The sequence below is a fragment of the Rhinatrema bivittatum genome, chromosome 2, assembly GCF_901001135.1.
Source record: "Rhinatrema bivittatum chromosome 2, aRhiBiv1.1, whole genome shotgun sequence".
In the NCBI taxonomy this organism is placed as follows: Eukaryota; Metazoa; Chordata; class Amphibia; order Gymnophiona; family Rhinatrematidae; genus Rhinatrema; species Rhinatrema bivittatum.
This window is the reverse complement of record NC_042616.1, coordinates 410,908,029-410,928,917: the sequence shown is the minus strand read 5'-3', so window position 1 is coordinate 410,928,917 and position 20,889 is coordinate 410,908,029. Positions and strand designations below refer to the sequence as shown.

Here is a 20,889-nt window from a genome sequence, read left to right as displayed (position 1 = left end):
GGCTGGAACTAGAGCTATAACGGTCTGGCTGTGTGAGTAGGACCATTGCTTATCCATTATATTGACTGCCATTGGCCAAGCATTAGAGCTGCAACCACAGACATGAACTGCAGAGGCTTCTAAAACAGAGGATTCTGAGGAACAAAATCTAGAAGTTTTTAAAATTTTCACATCCATCGTGGTCACATTCCAATCCCATTCAGTTGTAGAGAAAACAAGCCGCTCTGCAAGCATGATTTGTTTCAAGGATAAAAAAAATGGAATTGTCATCCTCCCTTCTTCCTCCTCCTGCCCATATTTTTGGAAGCTGAGAGGATGGTACCAGAGTTGGTAGATTAGCACCAAGAATTCCCCCACGCACACCCGCACACAGATTGCACAGGACATGAACTAAAAATAAAGTTTCTCATGTAGTTCATTGTAATTGAAGGCAAGCGGAAGTTTAGAAGGTAATGACATTCACAGGGTTAAAGTCTTGCATTTATTGGCCAAATCTGTGCAAGCAAGGACAGGAGTTAATGAGTAACAGAGGGAGAGAGGCTTATAAAAAGGTGTCCTGGAAGCTGGGTTTACCTCCAGATTCACAAGACAGGTCACATTCTCCGGAAACATGTCGGTAAGATCATCTCTTAATCTTTCTCCAAATCTCACTTCTGTGTATCTGACTGATTTCTCCATACCTGTAGGATAACTTTGTGGCAGGTAAAGGGTGTCTCCCCTCCCTCCCCAGCTGTCAGGTGACCCAATTTTTAGAGGCAGATTTAGAGTGGAGAAGAAGCTTAGTGGTTAGAGTCTGGTTTTAGACGTCGGGAAGCTTCTCTTTTTAAAACATGTTGGGCAAGTCACATCATTATCTTGGATACAAACTTATTTACTGTACTTGAGAGCCTATCCTAATTTTGTTTTTTTTTAAATTGTAACTGCTAATGTATCAAACATGAGCTAAAGTATGCACTCAGCCTTTTGCGCGGCCTAAGGGCACATTTTTAACCTGGAAGAAGGGGAAAAATTGCACACAAATCGTGTTTTATGCACACAAAGAGTTTTATGCGCACAAAGAGTTTTATGCACACAAAGAGTTTTATGCACACAAAGAGTTTTATGCGCACAAACTCATGAAACGGGAGAGGGAAGAGCTGACCCCCGGGGAGACAGCATGTAAACGTGAAGCTTTCCAGATTTAGCCACAAATGTCCTCGGGGGGGGGGGGGGGGGGGGGGGGATATCTGTACCCAGCCTGCAGCTATGCTGTTTTGTCTCTGAGCTGCCTTGCGAGAGTTTTGCTGGACTTGCAGCTGCCCCAGGCGTTGAGGGCAGAGCGGGATGTAGGGCAGAGCAGCTGCAGCAGAAGCGGGCAGGCAGGAGTATGAGGCTTCCAGCCACGGCAGGTGCAAGCACCCAACGACAATAAAGATGGAGGCATTTTAAACATATTTTAAAGGCGATAGGGAGAGGAAGGCAAGACGTATGCACGCATCTTTCGTACACGTAAATTTAGGCGTGCACCATGAACTTCTGATCAACCCCACACTAGCATAGCAGGGCCAGAAACTACTCCAAGGGCTGACCAAGAGAGAAATTTCCAGTGTACGCCGAACATGAATTAAAAGCCAGCGCACCTCTTTGCATTGGGTGGTGGTAACTACATGTGGAGGGAGGCTTCACTATCCTGTATGCACATTGATGTAAGCACATTTTTTATGGGGGGTGGGGGATGCAAAATTTGCTGCATAGGCAGTAAAGTTTGTGCACAAAAAATGTACACACAGGTAACCTGTGCACTCCTTAATTGCTTTAGGCCCTGAATTTATAACTCGCCCAATGCTCTGATTTGGACAGGACAGTAACAAAATCCAGATTTCATGTTTGGCTAGGCTTCTTTTTCACAGGTGTCAGCATGCCTGAGGTGTCAAAGGCCCTGAGGTCTCTAATCTCCCTCAGGATACAGTGCTCTGCTATTAGGAAACAACCGGTTTGGGTGGGGCTGGGGAGGAAGGAAGGAAAAGAAACGGTGATCATAAGTGTAGAACCTAAACCGAAATGGGGAACTCTTCAGGTTAGGTTTTTAAGCTGCAGCGTCTGGATACTTTTGGGATTACCGGGGACATTCTTTTTCCCAGCCCTGCAGTTTCTTTTACATCCAGACTTTGGGGTTTTGAGTCCCATTGCTCTCTGCAGAAAAAGACTCGCAGCTCATCTGCAGAAGTGGTTCGGCCATAGTCTGGGACTCTGCTGGCTCCACATGCTCCCGTTTCTAAGAGCAGGTGCTGGTGGTTTCAGTGGCTTGCAGTCTCCTGGGTCTATTAGAGCTGCTCACCAGACAACAGAAGAATTTTACCATTACTGGAAATCAACTAAATCCCCACTTTGGGGCTGATGCAATACAGTGCGCTCAGCCCAGTGCGCTGTTTAACCCGCAGTTGGACGCGGATTGTGTAGGTGCAACCTAATCCCCTTATGCAATAAGGGGATTAGCACCTCCACAATGCATGTCCAATGCGCTCATTGCATGCAAATGCATGTTGATGAGGCTATTAGTTACTCACCCGAAATTAAAAAAGAAAAGTGTGCATCCAATACACACATTTTGCGCTCAGAAATTAATTTCTGAGCACTCCCAAAAGTTGTACAGAAAACTCAGAAAATACTGTTTTTCTGTACATCCTCCTACTTAATATCATAGCGATATTAAGTTGGAGGAACAAAATATTAAAAAAAAAAAGTTAAAAAAAAGTGCCAGTGTTCAGGTTCGGGAAACGAATGCTCAGTTAACCAGCGTCCGTTTTCCAAACCTGTGGCTGTGCGCCGATTTAGAAAACGGGCACCGATAAACTTAGTGTCCATTTTCTAAACCGGCAGACAGCTGGCCTCTCCCAGGCGCACACTGTCAAGGAAGTGCTAGGGGCGCACAATTGACCCTAGCGCCTCCTTGACAGTAAGATCCCTAATTAGAATACAGCATGGCGCTCAGAGGAGAGGTGCCTGGAGGCGCGTTAGGAAGGCGGGCGCTGAATACTCAGCGCCTGCTTTCTGCGCATTTTAATTGCACCAGCCCCTTTCTGCATTACATTTTCTGAGCAACAGAAATAAAAGTCACCAAACAAGCTGTAGGTGGTACCTTTATATTAGACTAAATAAATACATATTTCTCTAGTTTGAAAACTATTCTACATTATTCAGCTTAGTGCAAAATGAGCTAGACATTAAATTACATGAATGTGCGATTACAGCTTGCACTACAATGGTACTGTTTGCTTTCAGAGTTGTAAGGGGCTGTAAACTAAAAGAAAAGAGGAAGGGAGTGATGTGGGCTTGTAGAGGGGTGAAAAAACTGGAATGGGCACAAAGCAGACAATGCCCCTGTTAAACCCCTTTGTGCTCATTTCAAAGCATTTTGAACACACCCTGCTTTCTTGGGTAGTTTTGAGCTTTTTTTAGTGTCCTGATCATAAGCTCATTGATGGAGTGATTGGGTCTGCATGATTCATCGATTAAAAAAAATGCAGTAAATGTACCAGATAAAAGAATGTTGACACATGCTGGTGAATTCATGTAAGAGCTCAACTGGGGCATAGTAGGGGTCTCTTTCCTGCTGAGGCAGCTCCGGGTGGGGTTCCGCTGCAGCGGGAGAGACTCTCCCAGAGCACAAGGAGTGGCATGAAGAAGTAACAAACAGGCCGATGCAATACCATGTGCTCAGGCTAGCGCACAAGTTAACACGTGGTCGGACATGCGCCCCTAACCCCTCATTCAATAACGGGACTAATGTATACAAAACGCGCATCCAAACCAGCGCGTAGCTAATAGCGCTCATCACATGTAAATGCTATGTTGATGACACTATTAGCTATTCCACCCCCCTTATGTAATAAATGTGTGCCCAATGTGTACATTTTTATTAAAAAATTAACGCCATTCCCGGAGCTGGCTTTAACTTTTGGGGATCTTTAAGACTTATTAGAAAAGAAGTAGTTCCTCTGACTTAATATTGTGGCGATGTTAAGTTGGATGTTAAGTTGGAGGAACTGAAAAAAGGAGTAACATAAAAAAAAAAAAAAAAAAGTCTTGCCGGCAGTCAGGTTAGGAACATTGTTGCTCAATTAACAAGTGTCCATTTTCCTAACCCGTGGCTGTGCACAGGTTAGGAAAACAGATGCTTGTAAAATTGAGCGTCCATTTTCCTAACTGGCACACAGCCCCTTCTCTTGGGTGCCCGATGCCGAGGAGGTGCTAGGGATGCAAACGTTCCCCTCCTGCCTCCTTTTTAATGCAGTGGCTCATTTGCCTACTGCATCGTGTGCTCAGGAGAGGAGGATGGACGCGTGTTAGAAAACTGGCCACTCAGTCATGAGTGCCCATTTTACGTGCGCCGATACTGCATCCGCCTGTTAGTCAGTAGACTACCAGGCAGAGAACCAGAGAAGCCAGGGTTTGAAAGACATTCTTTGTGACCTTTGGGAAGCCACTGCATCCTCCGTTGCCTCAGGTATGTTGGGTCTATTTGAGATTGGTTTCTGATCCAGTGCCACCTAGTGGTCATTCCAGATCATTACATACAACTTAGTTTCCCATTAAGGGGAACCAAGAAGAAAGAACCAATCTAAACTAATTTCAACTAAAACCAGTGTAACTTGACCAACAAAAACACGTAAAATGCGCCTGTAAACTAAAAATAGAATTCTGTGCACAGGTAAAGCTCAAATTTTCAACTTCAAAACATAATCCGGGGGGGGGGGGGGGGGGGGGGGGGGGGGGGGGGGGTGGGATGGGACTGGGAGTGAGTAGAACACACTATTTAGTGCCCCAGGTATGTAGGTTTGGAAGTGCCCTTGAGCAGGGGAATAACTGCAGTAACTAAATCCTAACATGCCTTGAGCATGGATTTGGAAAGGGCAAATAATTAAATCTAAAATCCACATCCAAAGAGGGCTGGCTATTGAGATCACTCAAAAGTTGTCAAGTTCAGTTCTATGAAAATATGTCCATGGTCTGGAATGACACATATAAAAGTCTGAAAGGCTAAATCTGAGATCCTTCACTGCCACTGTGAAAAGGAACAACTGAGCCAGTCTGTGTCATCATCATCTGCTATGTCAGAGGTGGCCAACTACAGTCCCTGAGAGCCACAAACAGGCCAGGTTTTCAGGATATCCACAATGAATATGCATGAGATAGACTGGCATACATGTGGTAGCAGTGCCTTCACTGTAATGCAAATCTATCGTGTATATTCATTGTGGATATCCGGAAAACCAGGCCTGTTTGTGGCTCTCAAATTGGTCACTTCTGCCATAGATATAGACATTATTGCACTTTCCAGCAATGTGCTTTGGTACAATTAAAAATAACTCTATTCTTCATTGCCATGGAGTTCGGTGTTTGCTGTTCCTCATTTATCCTATATCCCACCCATGCTCCTTTCTCCATGTCATCGCAGTGCAGCATGTCAGGGGCTTAAGGGATCCTGCAAGGAGTTTGTGTTTTGGGGCGGAGCTGGGCTGCCCACATTCTTTGGTGGGGGTGCTGGGGATCCTCTCCTCTGTCACCTCTGTTACCTTCCCAGATTTCTCCTGGTCTATCAGTCCTTTTACTCTCCTCTTATTCAGGCCTTTCATTTCCTTAACCCTCAGTTTATTTTTCCCCCACCTCTCTCTCTCTCCCCTTCCATATTTCCACTCATCCTTTTCCATCCCATTCTTCTTTCCTCCATCGAATCTCACACAAATGTAAATGTTAGTTTTAGTGAACTAGCAAAACTTGATTTAAATTCAATGAGAGCTGGGGCAATTTAATACAGTAAAACTTAGCAAATTACAAATTGAAATGTTTTCCTGAAACAGACTATAATGGCCCCCACTAATTCCGTTTCCCTCTCCCCGCCCAATGCCTTGTGTCTTCTTTTTCCTTTCCAGTCCAGATCCTTGGTCTTGATGCACTGCTATCTTTTTATATAGCTTTGCCTCTCTCCATCCATCATCATTCTCCATTTGTTTTATATTCGCTTCCATTATTGTGTCTCTCATCTCACTTCCCATCTCTCCACGTTTATCTCTTGCCGCCCCCTGGCCCTCTCTCACTTATTTGTATGCAGCTCTTTCTTTCTTTTGCCTGATTCTCCCTCTGTCTCCCTCTATCCCTTTCTCTTCTTTTCCTCCCTTCTGTCTCTGGGCAGCTTGTCTCAGGCCCGGGATGGGATTCCTCAGCTTCCACTGCTTTCTCTGAGGCTCTCCAGATCCTTAATGGCCATTCTGCAGCAGAGCTAGCAAGCCAAGGCAGGACTTCCTCTCTCTCTCATCTTACTTCCTTCTTCTCTCATTCCTCCCAGATTAGCCACAGCCCTGGCTTCAGATATGCCTTCTCTTATTCACCAGGTTGCCCAGGTGTGAGGTGATGGGGACAGGCAGAAAAAATATTATACTGAGCAACTTCCCCCTAACCTTAAATAAAACAATAAAAAGTGTTTATGGAATTTTAGTTAGGTTTAACTAGCAGAACAGTGCCCCTTGTCAAACATTATACAAATAATGCAAACAAACCTTAAAACCCAATATTTACAATGTATTTATTTATTTATTTATTTATTTATTTTGTATACCGACATTCGATCGAGATATCACATCGGTTTCCAGGTAACAGGTTGAATAGGGCGAGATCTGCCCTATTTTACATTTAACAAGATAACAATTGATTAAACTATTGAAGTAAAAAACATTGTAACATATGAATACAAATGAATGGGAATATAATTTGTAGCATCTATCCTATATACAATATATACAGTTTGAATTGGTTACGGTTACGATTAGTTCTGGTGGGAATAGGGGGGGAAAAGGAGGGGGTGGTTGTGAGGGGGGTGATATGCGGTAGTGCATGTAAGGGTCAAGTGGGCAGGTTTTCAAGAACATGCAGTTGAAGGGGTTGGGAATCCGGAGGGAAGGCTTTCAAGAACAGCCATGTTTTTAGCTGTTTTTTGAAGACTTGTGGTGAGGGTTCGTGTCTGAGATGAGTGGGGAGGGAGTTCCATAGGGTAGGGCCAGCTATTGTAATGGCTCGTTTGCGTGTTGCATTGAGGTGAGCATTTTTGAGATTTGGGATGGAGAGGAGACCTGTGTTGGAGGATCTGAGGTTCCTTTGTGTGGTGTATGGTTGGATAGTGTTGTTTAGCCAGACCATTTTGCTATTGTTTATTTTTTTGTGTATAAGGGTGAGGGTTTTATACTGTATTCTTTGTGTGATGGGCAGCCAGTGGATTGTATGAATGTATGAATTCAAAAGCTTCAGAAGTCACACAATCCGGCATCTAAATGTTGACTGTTTTTGTTATTGTATGTCCCTTGATCTCTTCTTTGCATTCAACATGTCATCTCCTGGCTTTATTTTCTTTTATTCTCTCCATTTTATTTCCCTCCCTCTTTGCTATTTTTTCTCACCAACTTTTTTTCTCCTTTTCTTTTTAACATGGCAGTTTCCTCCAGTATTGCTTAGTTGGAATCAGGGCTGGGATTTGGGGCCATTCAGCCTGCATTTGTAGCTACCCTGGGATTTTCCCCTATTTTATATCCCCTCTGGCCTCAACATACCTAGTCCTGGTCATTGCAGTGATGGTCTTATTTATTTATTTATTTATTTTTGAACTTTTCTATACCGACCTTCATGTAACAACAATATTGTGCAAGGCATTACATAAAACAAAATTGTACAAGGCATTACATAAAACAAGAATTGCACCGGGCATTACATCGAAACAAGTGGTTACATAGAATTAGGAGAACAGGGGAAAACTGGCGAAGAATAAAGAGTTAGCAATAGATAACGTGTGGGTTAACAAATGATAAATTGGAAAAAGGTGAAACGAACAAAGGGGACAGGGATGTAGATTATGGGCTTCCAGAGCCCATAAGTCTTGGGCTTCCAGATCCTTGCATCTGGCCACTAGGTATCACCTTTAATCAATGACCATGTCTCCCTACCACCTTCTATTGGGGGCTATAAATACTGTCTCCACAGCATCCCAAGCCAGCATCCCAAGGAGCCAACTCAGGGACTGAGTTGGCTCCTCTGCATGGCAGTCTATAGCACTTACCAGCTGAGCCACAGGGCCAGCACGCTACTTCTATGTCTCTATTGCCCATTTTACTATCTCCCCTATCCCTCCATTAGGGCTGGCCTTTTGGGTATGTGACCTGTGCAAATGTATAGGATGTCAGTGTGATTAAGGCTGGTGAACAGAGATCTTCAGATTGCTCTTAATCTCTCGCCTGTCTCTCTCCTTAGCAACCCTTTTGCTTCTATGTTTACTCTCTATCTCTATCACTGTCTCTTGCTCTACCTCCATCTCCCTCAATTCTCCCCATGCTTCCATTTCTCTCCACCTCCAACTCTGCTTTTCCACTAGTTCCGAGCTCCTCCACTTATCTCTCCGCCAAGTTCTCCCCACCTTTTGTGTGTCATTCTCCCTCTTCCTTCCCCTACTTCAATCTCTTTCCCACCCAGTTCTCCCTCTACCTCTCATTTTCCCCTTCAAATTTCTCGTCTACCACCATCAGTGTCTCTTCACTCAGGTATCTTTTTACCTTCCTCTATTTCCCACCCCCACCTTAGTCTAATCTAATCACGGTTTTGGTCCATGCCTTTCTATGGGTGAAACCCATACTCAATGAGCGTTAGATACTCCTAAAAAAAATATATGGTAACAATTAAATAGAAAGCAAGACATGAGAGAGAGAGAATAACAATTCAATGCATAATTAAAATATATCAAAATATAAAAAAAATATATCAATCAAAACAGTGAGGGGTAGATTTTATAAATTTGCGCACACGCGTACTTTTGTTCGCGCACCGCGCAGCCTGCCTCCGTTCCCTCCGAGGCCGCTCCGAAATTGGAGCGGCCTCGGAGGGAACTTTCATTCGGCCCTCCCCCCACCTTCCCCTACCTAACCCACCCCCCCGGCCCTATCTACACCCCTCCCCTGCCTTTGCTGAACAAATTACGCCTGCTTGAGGCAGGCGTAACTTTGCATGCGCCGGGCCATCTGCCGCGCGCCATGTTCCGGTCCGGGGGCTGGTCTGGAGACCGCGGCCACGCCCCCAGAACACCCCTGGATGATGCGCCGGCCGCATCACGCCCCCTGACATGCCCCCCGATGACACACCGGTCGCGACACGCTCCCCCGACATGCCCCCCCCCCCCAGGAAAGCCCCGGGACTTACGCACATCCCGGGGCTTTGCGCGCGCCGGAAGCCTATGAAAGATAGGCTCGGAGCACGCAGGGGGGGTTTGGGGTAGGTTTTAGGGGGTTACGCTCGTAACCCTCTGAAAATCTACCCCAAACCTCTCATCTTAAGAGACTCTTATACCACCTAATCCTGCCTTCCCCATTCCCCTCCCTCCCCAAATAACTACATTCAGTACTAAACCCCTCCCCTGATCACTGCCAGAGGGCAACCCCCTCCTCCCTCCACTGCGGGGGAGGCCTCTATCGCTCTCCCAGATGATAGTCAATCCCCTCAAGTTCTCCAAACCTCAATTTCCCTATCCTTCAGTTCTTTCCTCTCTATCTCCATCTCTGTCTCTCTCTCTCTCTGCCTTCCCAACTCCTCCTTTCTTGCCGTCTTTGTGTCTCCCCAGCTCCTCCTATTTTCATTTGTCTCTCCCCCCCTAAGCTCCTTAGATCTGCTCTGCCCCATTGTGTCATGAGGAGGGTTGTGGCAAAACAGGCCCCTGTATCAGGAAGCAGAGGTGTGGGCAGGGGGAAGAAGCATGATCTGCAGTGGTCAGAGAAGGCACTGCAGGTCAGAGTAATCGAGTTGAAGTGCTGTCTTTCCACCTCAACATATTTTCTGAATGTAGGGGGAGAGGAGGAGAAGCAGCAGCAGCAGCAGCAATGGGAACCTTGCATCGTGAGCTCTCTCCCTGTCTCTGTGATGCTTGTAGTCTGGTGGAGAGAGAGAATTGAGGGGGTGGGGCAAGAAAAATGTTTTCGGGGGATCCGGGCCCTCGCAAAAAGGCTCCAATTCTGTCCCTGGTGCAGCCCTCTGGATTGCTCATTACCTTCCCTTTATCGGTCACTCGGTGCTACAGTTGGGGCACTGCCTCCCAAGAGTTGTGTACACTATCCACAGAGTATCACCATCCTCTGCCACCTCTAGGAACAGAGACTAGGTTTGAAGCCAGGACATCCACATAGTATTGTTCTGCATTCCTTGTAAGTAATTAGGCCAACCCAGTGGAAATATATATATATATATTTTTAAATATTTTATATTTATATTTTACCAATTCAAAGGAGTTTGTCTGGACCTATCTTGCCTTTTTTTTTTTTTTTTTACAGCTTCTAGGCTTTTCAGTCCAATCAAACCCTTGCTATTGTTCCATTTGCTGACATTTATGACGGTGAAGGGTTTCCAAGACTAGAGCACCATAAACCAAACCTTCAGTCACAGTCCCCAGAGGTTTTGCTACAAATTAGGGTCCCTTCCCTCCATTTTCTAGCCCAGACACCTCAGTCAAGGGGAAGGAGTATGACTCTTTGGATCCTGAAACTTGCCAGTAGCTGAAGTTCCTTGTTGGCTTGTGCGCCTCTACCCCCCTCCCCAGGTCACTTTCAAGTCACCATGACAGCGAGGATTGTGTACGTGAACAGCAATCCCAAATCACTCTATTTGTGTTTTGTCTGTATGTCTTGACTATATTGTAATCTCCAAGGAGTAGGGACTGCCTCTGTAAGGTGCAGCGCACATCTTGCAGAGATGCACAGTAGCAATAATAAATAATCATTCTGCTGTTAAAGCAATCTGATAATAACTGTCATCTCTCTGTTCACTAGGAGAAGTTTGAAGTTCTAAACTTGGACATAAAACAAGGACAGACCGTGAAGATAAAGGGTAAGATCTCCGAAAATGCAGAAGGGTAAGTATGAAGTGAGGGGAGCAAATTTATTCTAGGGGAATGAACTGGAAGTATGGGGCATAGGGGTAGGGGCAGGAAGAGAGCTCCATCAGTTTTAATGTTACTTCACTGCCAAAATGCTTCCAGAAAGTAGGCGAAGGAAGTAACTTAATATCTTCCTCTGACAATGCAGTCAGAGCATTATGTAGGTGCAGGGCTTAATTTGTAGATGAAAAGGAAGTGAAACTGTGGAAGGGGGTGAGACGGGCACACATATTTTGAAGTGTGTGAGTGTCTGTTGGTCAGTCTGTCTTACCGACCGACCGACAGACATGCACACACTTCAAAGTCACGTGGCTGCTCTTGTCTCAGGGTAAGTAGCTCCAACGCTCATTCTCTCTCCTTCTCTGCTTCCTCCAAGGGCAAGGGGCCATGAATAATCCAGGCATCTACTGGCTCTGTTCTGTTTCCTCAGGAGGAGCCAGAACTGATGCACACAGCTGGCTCTGATCTGTTTTCTCTTGTCCCAAGAAAAGGTAGCAGAATGCTGTTCTGGGTTGTTCTGCCTGAAATTAAGCACTCGGTAGTGGATATGAAAAGGGGCTCTCTCTGCCCTGAACCCCTTTCGGCCCCCTCGCTGCCCAATACCAGTTCTTTCTGTCCTGAACCCCTTTCTTCTCTCCCTTTCCCCACCGCCCAGCACCGGGCTCCTCATCTCACCTTCAGTAATGCTCAGCAATAGGTTACAGCCACTCCCCATCCCTGCCCTGATAGAAAAGTACTTGTTCCCTTACAGGCGCATCTCCTATCTCTTTTTCTAGTGGTATGGGCCAGCTTGTCGCCTCTTCCTTCTCTTTCCATGATGGTGTGGCTCAAAAGAACTCGGGAGTTGGGTGGGGTTGAATTTGCTGCCGTGCTGAAACAGGGCTCTGGGCTCTTGGCCAGTCAGTTCCGTAAGCCTCCCGCGCTCCTCGGAAGGTGCTGTTTTGTTCTTGTGCAGTTACCACCATCTCTGGCTCCTGTCTCATTTCATTGGCTGCAATCGGCAACTGAAGAGGACCTGAAAGAACAACACTTCACAGCCACAGGCTAGGGTGAAGGTTTTTTTTGGTGGGGAGGGGCACCCAGTGCCGACACGGCAGCCATTGCTTCTGGCCTCTGGCATGAAGTTGGGTTGCCTGGCCTCCTGGCCCTCTCCAAATCCACTTAGCTCTGGGGCTGGGCCGGCTAGTCAAAGTTTGGGGGCTTTGACTGCCCCCCCTCCCGTGCTCCTACCCTCAGTAGGCCACTGAGCTGCCTCTCCTTATCTAGTCTATCTTGATTGCTCATTTCCCTATCATTTTTTACTTCACAGATGTAGATTCAGGAACCTTTATTGCCATGACAATTTGTACATGTGTTTCCAAAATAATACATAAAGTAATTAAAATAAAAGGAAAAGGAGAAAAACATATATAATAGTGATAACAACATACAGAGAGGACAATTCAGATTCTGGTGTTGTTCCCCATACTGTCTCTGGTCTGAATATGTTTGAGGCCTGGTGGTAGGATACAACATATTTTGCCTCTCTAGCTCCTGTTTCTTCTGCTTTTCCCAGGATTATGCAGAGTTTTTCCTGCTCATTCTTTTGTGAGAAATCTTTGATTTTCTCTGCCAGTTTTGGAAAATGTGCACAGTTCAAGAGGAAATATATTTCTGTTTCTCCAGTGTTGCATTGCATGCAGAGACTGGCTTCTTGGGGTTTTCAGTTCAGATTTTGTCTGCATGTTTCTATTTCTAGTCTGTGGTCACTTATTGTGTATTTGGTGAGGGTCTGTCTGTGTTTTGCTTTTGTGACCGAGCAGAGGGATTCTGCTAAAGTGTAGGCTCATGCTTACCCTTTCACAGGAAGGTCTTCCATCTGCAATGTATAGGACTATGTGCTTGGGCATAATGCTAACCTGGGATCTCCTCTTTCCCCCCCCTACTCAGATTCTCCTTTAACATTGGTAAGAGTGCCAGCGACATTGGGCTGCATTTCAACCCTCGCTTCAATGAATCCGTCATAGTCTGCAACTCCAAGAACAGCAATTCATGGGAGTCAGAAGAAAGACATCAGCATATGAGCTTCTCCAGGGGCTCAGACGTCAAGGTGAGGTTGTTGGGGTCACTTCAAAGCCCTGATAGGGCTTGGAAGAAGAAGGGAGAGAGAATAGAGGGCATTAAGGAGGCAAGACAGATGGATGGGGGGAGGGGGTTGGGGAAACAAGAAGGGAGGAATGGAGAACTAGAATGCTACTCAGGCTTGACAAAACTGTGTGTACAAACTGTGCATTTGCATGTGGTGGTGCACCTGGGGGAGGGGCAGCAGTAGCAGGAGAGGCTGCAGGGCTGCCATCAGAACCCAACCTGCCCATGGCCAAAGAAGAGATGAGGCTGCAGCGCCACCAATAGAGCACAACCCACCAGTGGCCAAAGAAGAAAAAAGGCTGTGCCGGTTCTGCCAGCAGAGCCCAACTGCCAATAGCTGAAGAGGAGAGGCTGTGGCGCTGCTGGAGGAGCCCAATCTGTCTGTGATCAAAAAAGCAAAGAGCAAAGACCAACTCCCTGGTGCTCATGAGTGTTAGATACTCTTAAAAAATAATATATGTTAACAATTAATATATAATCATAAAAATAGAAAGCAAGACAATAGTAAAAGCATAAAATTCAATGCATAATTAAAATATAATATATCAAAATATAAAAAATATAAAAAAATATATCAATAAAAATAGTAAATGCATTATAATACTAGCATTAAGACCACGAATCATCCCACTCCTACTAAAGAGGAAAAGAACACAGTGCCTCTAATTAAATAAAAATAAAACATACCCCAAACTTCTCATCTTTTTATTAAATTTCAAATAGCCCTCTCATCTTTACAGACTCTCATACCACCTAATCCTACCCTCCCCATTCCCTTTCCTCCCCAAATAACTACATTCAGTACTAAATACCTCCCCTGATTCCCTGGTCACTCCCAAAGGAGTTTCCTCCGGGGGAGGGTTTGTTGGGGGGGGGGGGATCTGGATGACTCTGATTCCGCAGAATAGCAGGATTTTTCTCTCAATTTTATTCTTTTTTTATTTTTTATTTATTGCATTTTAAATAATACAAGCATCCACTTGTTACTGTAATCTCATAAGTACAGAAAGAAATATGATACATGTAAGTAACAGTTCAATATCACTATAGATTTCTAATACTTAATACAATATAAAAGAAATATGGGAGAGCTTGGAAATAAAGCGCGATTATCATATTAGTAATATTACAAAAATTATCTGGACAACCTGAAGAGATCCACCACTAATTGGACATCCAAATGGCAGATTAAATTTAATGTGGATAAGTGCAAGATATTCAATTATTTAGCAAATACATTAAAATTGTTAATTTGTTCCTTCTGTTAATTTCCTATCAACTTTTCACTGCTCCCAGTTGTGTATTTCCCTGTTTTACTGTAACTGCAATGTTTATTGTAACCGAAAGGTTTTTTTGTTATGCACCTGTTATTGTTATTATTGTTTATTCTTTATTACACCCCTTTGTTAATTGTAAACCGGCATGATGTGATACCTTTCGTGAATGCTGGTATAGAAAAACGCTAAATAAAATAAAATAAAGATGATGCATATAGGGAAAAATAACCCATGCTATAGTTGCGCAATGTTAGGTTCCATATTAAGAACATAAGAACATAAGAAATTGCCATGCTGGATCAGATGAAGGGTCCATCAAGCCCAGCATCCTGTTTCCAACTGAGGCCAAAGCAGGCCACAAGAACCTGGCAAGTACCCAAACACCAAGAAGATCCCATGCTACTGATGCAATTAATAACAGTGGCTATTCCCTAAGTAAACTTGATTAATAACAGGAAATGGACTTCTCCTTCAAGAACTTATCCAAACTTTTTTTGAACCCAGCTACACTAACTGCACTAACCACATCCTCTGGCAACAAATTCCAGAGCTTAATTGTGCATTGAGTGAAAAAGAATTTTCTCCGATTAATCTTAAATGTGCTGCTTGCTAACTTCATGGAATGCCCCCTAGTCCTTCTATTATCCGAAAGTTTAAATAACCTATTCTCATCTACTCGTTGAAGACCTCTCATGAGCTTAAAGACCTCTATCATATCCCCCCTCAGCCGTCTCTTCTCCAAGCTGAACAGCCCTAACCTCTTCAGCCTTTCCTCATAGGGGAGTGTTCCATCCCCTTTAGGAGCTATCACCCAAGAAAGAGATCTAGGCGTCATAGTAATCTGAAATAGTCGGCTCAGTGTGCTACGGCAGTTAAAATGTTAGGAATTATTAGGAAGGGAATGGTGAATAAAATGGAAAATGTCATAATGCCTCTCTATCACTCTATGGTGAGACTGCACCTTGAATACTGTGTACAATTCTGATCACCGCATCTCAAAAAAGATATAGTTGTGACGGACAAGGTACAAAGAAGGGCGACCAAAATGATAAAGAGGATGGAACAGCTCCCCTATGAGGAAAAACTAAAGAGGTTAGGGCTGTTCAGCTGGGAGAAGAGACGGCTGAGGGGGGATATGATAGAGGTGTTTAAAATCATGAAAGATCTAGAACGATAAATGTGAATCGGTTATTTACTCTTTCAGATAATAAAAGGACTAGGGGGCACTCCTTAAGTTAGCATGTAGTACATTTAAAAATAATCGTATAAAATTCTTTTTCATTCAACGCACAATTAAACTCTGGAATTTGTTGCCAGAGGATGTGGTTAGTGCAGTTAATGTAGCTGGGTTTAAAAAAGGTTTGGATAAGTTGTTGGAGGAGAAGTCCATTACCTGCTATTAAGTTCACTTAGGGGTAGATTTTAAATACTTGCGCGATCGCGTACTTTTGTTCACGCACCAGGCGCGAACAAAAGTACGCTGTATTTTATAAGATACGCGCATAGCCGCGCGTATCTTATAAAATCCGGGGTCAGCGCGCGCAAGGGGGTGCACATTTGTGCAACCTGCGCGCGCCGAGCCCAGCGCGCTCTGCCTGTTTCCTCCGAGGCCGCTCCGATTTCGCAGCGGCCTCGGAGGGAACTTTCCTTCGCCCTCCCCCCACCTTCCCCTCCCTTCCCCTACCTAACCTACCCCCCGGCCCTATCTAAACCCCCCCCTACCTTTGTCGGCAAAGTTACGCCTGCTGAAAGCAGGTGTAACATTGCGTGCGTCGGCCGGCAGCCCCGCTCCGTCCTCCGGTCCCGGGGGCTGGTCCGGAGGCCTCAACCACGCCCCCGGGCTGGTGCCACGCCCTCGGGCCTGCCTCCAAAATGCCGCGGCACGCCCCCGAAACGCTGCGTCATTTCGGGAACGCCCCCGGACTCGCCCCCTCCCGCCCCTTTTCAAAAGCCCCGGGACTTACGCGCGTCCCGGGGCTTTACACGCGCCGGCGGCCTATGCAAAATAGCCGCGCCGGCGCGCAGGCCTTTTAAAATCCGCCCCTAAGAGAATAGCCACTGCCATTAGCAATGGTAACATGGAATAGACTTAGCTTTTGGGTACTTGCCAGGTTCTTATGGCCTGGATTGGCCACTGTTGGAAACAGGATGCTGGGCTTGATAGACCCTTGGTCTGACCCAGTATGGCATGTTCTTATGACTTAAAAGATATTATCTGGGAGCATCAAGTATAGGTGTGCAGTCTTTTGGCCAAGAACCAGAGTTTGAAGTATGGATCTTGGATATTATTCCTCCCCTCTGCTACTCCCAACACTTTGGACAAGACTCACCTATGCCCCTCTCATGTTTAAGCGTGAGACATAAATTTCGCACACACAGAAATAAAATTTGATATTACAGCCTTGTGTGATTCTGAGAAAAAGGAAATGTTTCTTTGCACATTAGTGGATGCATGGAACAGTCTCCCAGTTAAGATGACTGGACTTCAAGAAACATGGAACAAGCAGTAAATCTTCAGGAATGGGAAAGTGAGAGTAACCACAGATCAAGTATGCTTGGTGGTACTGCAACACAAACAAGTTGTTGATGATACCTTTTTATTGGACTAAATACATTTGTGCCTAGCTTTCAAGTGCTATCATCTCTTCAGGTCAGTGAAGAACCAGCGCAGTTATGTAGAAACAGTAACTGGTAATCTGTGACTGATTTGTTTTTCATAAATAATGTTATATCAGCCTTACTATAAATCAGGTTACTATACCATTTCCTTGACTCAATTGCCTTCTGCTTCTGTCCACAGTTCTCACTAGAGCTACATGGAAACAAGTTTCAGGTGAAACTACCGGATGGTCATGAAATCTCCTTCCCCAATAGGCATGGCTACGATAAGCTTACCTACATGTCCGTTAAGGGTGATTTCAAGGTGACATCCTTCAAATATGATTGAAGCACCAGTGTCGTCATCCATCCACAGCAATAAAATTTAATGTGACCACCTCAGCTTAGTATGTATGTATGTATGTATGTGTGTGTGTGTGTGTATGTATATATATAAGAAATTGCTATGCTGGGTCAGACCAAGGGTCCATCAAGCCCAGTATCCTGTTTCCAACAGTGGCCAATCCAGGCCATAAGAACCTGGCAAGTACCCAAACACTAAGAAGATCCCATGCAACTGATGCAATTAATAGCAGTGGCTATTCCCTAAGTCAGCTTGATTAATAGCAGTTAATGGACTTCTTCTCCACAAATATTGCATCCCCAAACTTCTGAGCCCTAAGCACTCCACTGTCTATAGGAAATGGAAACCCTTAACTGTAGGGACTTGGACAATGGACAAAAATTCCTTATCAATCGTATATGTGTATATATATAGATATATTATGGAGGCATATGTTCTTCCATGTTGATATTCCATTCATTTGCTTGGTTGCTGATTAAAGAAATTCAATGTGTACACAAAGGCATGCAATGAAAAGCAGCTACATTGATTTTTTCCGTTGTTTTCTAACCAATGTGCCATGTCACTGGTGTAACTTGAGACCTCAGCAGATGTGCCATGGAAAAGTCACCACTGCCATGTTCAGATGCAGGCCAGCAGCTGGGCTCTGCTCTCAGCACCTCACAGCAACAAGTGACACTAGCAATGACATTTAAGTGTGCAAAAACTCCTTTCTGTAAATATAGGTAATCATGCTTGCCTCTTCTTCCTAACTACAGCATGAGCCCCAATTAGTGAACAGCATGCATGGCACAGATAGCTGAGACCCACTTTGTGCAGCATTCATATTGCACACAGAACTTCTTCATCTTCCCCATCTTGAACCTCTTTTCAGTCTTTCCAGCCTCTGTCCTATTCCCAGGTTGAGTGAGACAGAAAGAGCATACACTGAGCACTGGGTGTGACTCGTTCTGAGTGTTGCCAGTAGCAACAGTGCAGGACATCTGGCAACCACATGCAGCAGCCAAGGTAATTATGGAGCTAGCTGCCCATCCTACACTGACATCTCTCTTATTCCGCACTTGTATAGAGAGGGAGCTGGTCCATTATGACACATTCCTATGTGTCTCTGTCCCTCTCTCCCTTTGTTTTAAAATTTGGAAGAGAGACAGGTGAGGCTTTCAGTGCTTCCCTAGCTCTTCTGTTGGCCATATGAGTCCCCTCCATGTCTGCACTGCCTGCTCTGTGGAGTCTGGTGTGCCACACACCATTTTTCTTCATGAAGATGAGCCTTGGGCTTGAAAAGGTTAGGAAACACTTATTTTCTCCAGCATGTCATGTAGCAGGTGAAGAAAAATATCAGATGCTTTCATGATAATGAGACCTTGTTCAAGTGGGATTCTGGGAATCAACCTAGGAAGTAGAGATGTGATTCATTGAAAAATTCTTCAGGATCTTCAGTTGTAGTGGGTGTGTGTATAGATATCTCTCCATTAATAAAATGCAGTGGTTTGTGCCCTTGGTATTTGTCATTGGTGGGTGGAAGGTGCACGTGCGGCCTTCATTTAGTGCATAGCACTACATGCAGTCCACATCCCAAATCAACAGGGGCACCAGAGGCAGTGAGAGGTGTGGCAGGCAGGGAGCCTGGGTCCCACCTGCTAAAAGATGTGATTTTGAGGGACCTGTGCAGCTGGCAGGGAGATGAGGTCCTGCTAGCTGAACAAGAGGCAGGGCAAGCAAGACCAAGCAGTGCAGCGACTGGGGAGTTGAGGTCCCACCTGCTGCAGCAGAGGCAATACTGGGGGATATGTGTGGCTTGGCTATGGGGAAGCCCTGGTCCTGTGGGCCAAAGCAGAGGAGGAGTAAACGCTGACAGAGGTGGGGATGAGGGAGGAAGGGAGAAAGAGAAGTAGGAGTGAGGGAGGGGAAAGAGGTCACAGCAAAGACTGAGGGAAGTAGACAGTGCAAGGGAGAAAGTTTGGATCATAAACACACACACACACACACACTTGTACTGATTTCTATACAGTCTATCCAGTCATTCACTCACACCCAGTTACTCACAAAGCCAGAGACAACCCACTCACTCACCTCTGACCCATTTATTCTTGCAAACACATCCACAAAAGCCATGTACTGACACCCACTCCATGCACTAATGCATACTGTATGCACATATCCAATCCATCCCCTTCAGAAGGAGACCTCACCTATTCACCCATACACCTCACCTATTCACCCATACACCTCACCCCTATATCTCACTTAAGCCTCCTCCCCCACAACCCCAACATCTGTGCAACAGAATAAGCAGCATACTTTATCTCAGCAGTTTTAATGGGCTTTCCCAATAGTGTGTGTGTGTGTAGATGTATATGTAACCCTGGAGTGCAGGTGTGCTGCGGCTGCAGTCTAATTTCATTTCCCTCTTGGCCTGCATGATATCCTCCCACCAGCAGGGGGCGTGGGAGAGCAGCACTTACCGGTAGCTGCTGCTGCTTTCCCCTCTGCTGGCTCTTCGCTGCAGCAGAAACTGCACGGACTTCTGTAGTCACAAGAAACCTGCTGGCTTCATGCAGTTAAGATTGCAGAGGGAAGCTTGAAAGGTGGAAGAAGCAGCAATCGATAAGCCTGCTCACAGACCTCTGTACAAGGAGGTTAGGAAAGGGAAGGAGGTTAGACAAAGGGAAGCTGAATATGAAAATGGGTGTGGGGGAGAATGAAGGAAAAGTGATGATGCCTAACTGGGATGGGATGGGAAGGTGCTGATGATGCCAGGGACTGAGGTTGAGGGAAGGTGATGCCAGGGGATGAAGGGAAAGGGAAAAGAAGGCGATGGCAGGGTGAGGGAGATGGAAGATTATGATGATGATTATATTGGTGGGGGAGAGGAATAGACAGGGAAGGTGATGATGCCAGTGGGTGAGAGAGTGGGAAGAAGATGATGATAATTATGCCAGGAAGTGAAGGAGAGGACAGGTAATGCTAGGGATGGAAGGGAAGAGAAGACGATTGGCATATGGGTAGAGGGATAGGGAAGAAAAAGAGATGATGCCAGGGGTGGAGAAAGAGGGATGATGATGCCAGGGGGTGAGGGAGATGAGTAGAGGGAAAGGGAAGCAGATAATGATGTTGGGGCAAGAGGAAGAGCTGGAGGGAGTGAGAAGGTGATGATGCCAGGAGGTGAGGGAGAAGGGTAGAAAGAAAGGGAAGATGGTGGCAATGATGTTATCAGGAATGAGGAGGTGGAGAGGAGAAGGTAATGATGATGATGCAAGCGGGGAGGAAGAGGTGGTTGAAGTCAGAAGATGATGCTGATGGGAGGTGGAGAGAAAGGGAAGGTGATGATGCTAGAGTGGGGTAGAGGGAAAAAAATGATGATGAGAGGAGAGGTGCAGAAGATAAGGAGGGAGAGCAGATGATGATGCCAGCTGAGGGGGGAGCTGGATAGAGGGAAAGGAAAAGTGATGATAATGCTTGGAGCAAGGAGAAGAGATGGAGGGAGAAAGAAGGCAATGATGATGCCAGGGGGTGGGGGAGAGAAGGAAATTGATAAAGATGGGGTGGGGAAAGAAGGAGAGGGAAGCTGATGATGACTGGGAGAA

The 20,889-nt window shown here is 45.4% G+C and overlaps 1 protein-coding gene across 1 annotated transcript; it reads left to right on the top strand.

Moving 5' to 3' along the window:
• Positions 1 to 530: 530 nt before the first annotated feature.
• On the top strand, positions 531 to 17,340 carry LGALS2 (galectin 2). Its single transcript, XM_029592650.1, has 4 exons — positions 531 to 616; positions 10,830 to 10,912; positions 12,866 to 13,025; positions 17,141 to 17,340. Exons 1-4 carry the CDS (start codon positions 611 to 613, stop codon positions 17,285 to 17,287), a joined length of 396 nt encoding a protein of 131 aa, XP_029448510.1. The 5' UTR covers positions 531 to 610; the 3' UTR covers positions 17,288 to 17,340.
• The last annotated feature ends 3,549 nt before the right edge of the window (positions 17,341 to 20,889 follow it).

Bases quoted from the DNA above. Each gene is read 5' to 3' on its own strand.
- LGALS2 (XM_029592650.1), top strand. The intron at 10,913-12,865 runs GTAAGTATGAAG...CCCCCTACTCAG, and splicing joins ATCTCCGAAAATGCAGAAGG to ATTCTCCTTTAACATTGGTA. The intron at 13,026-17,140 runs GTGAGGTTGTTG...TTCTGTCCACAG, and splicing joins CCAGGGGCTCAGACGTCAAG to TTCTCACTAGAGCTACATGG.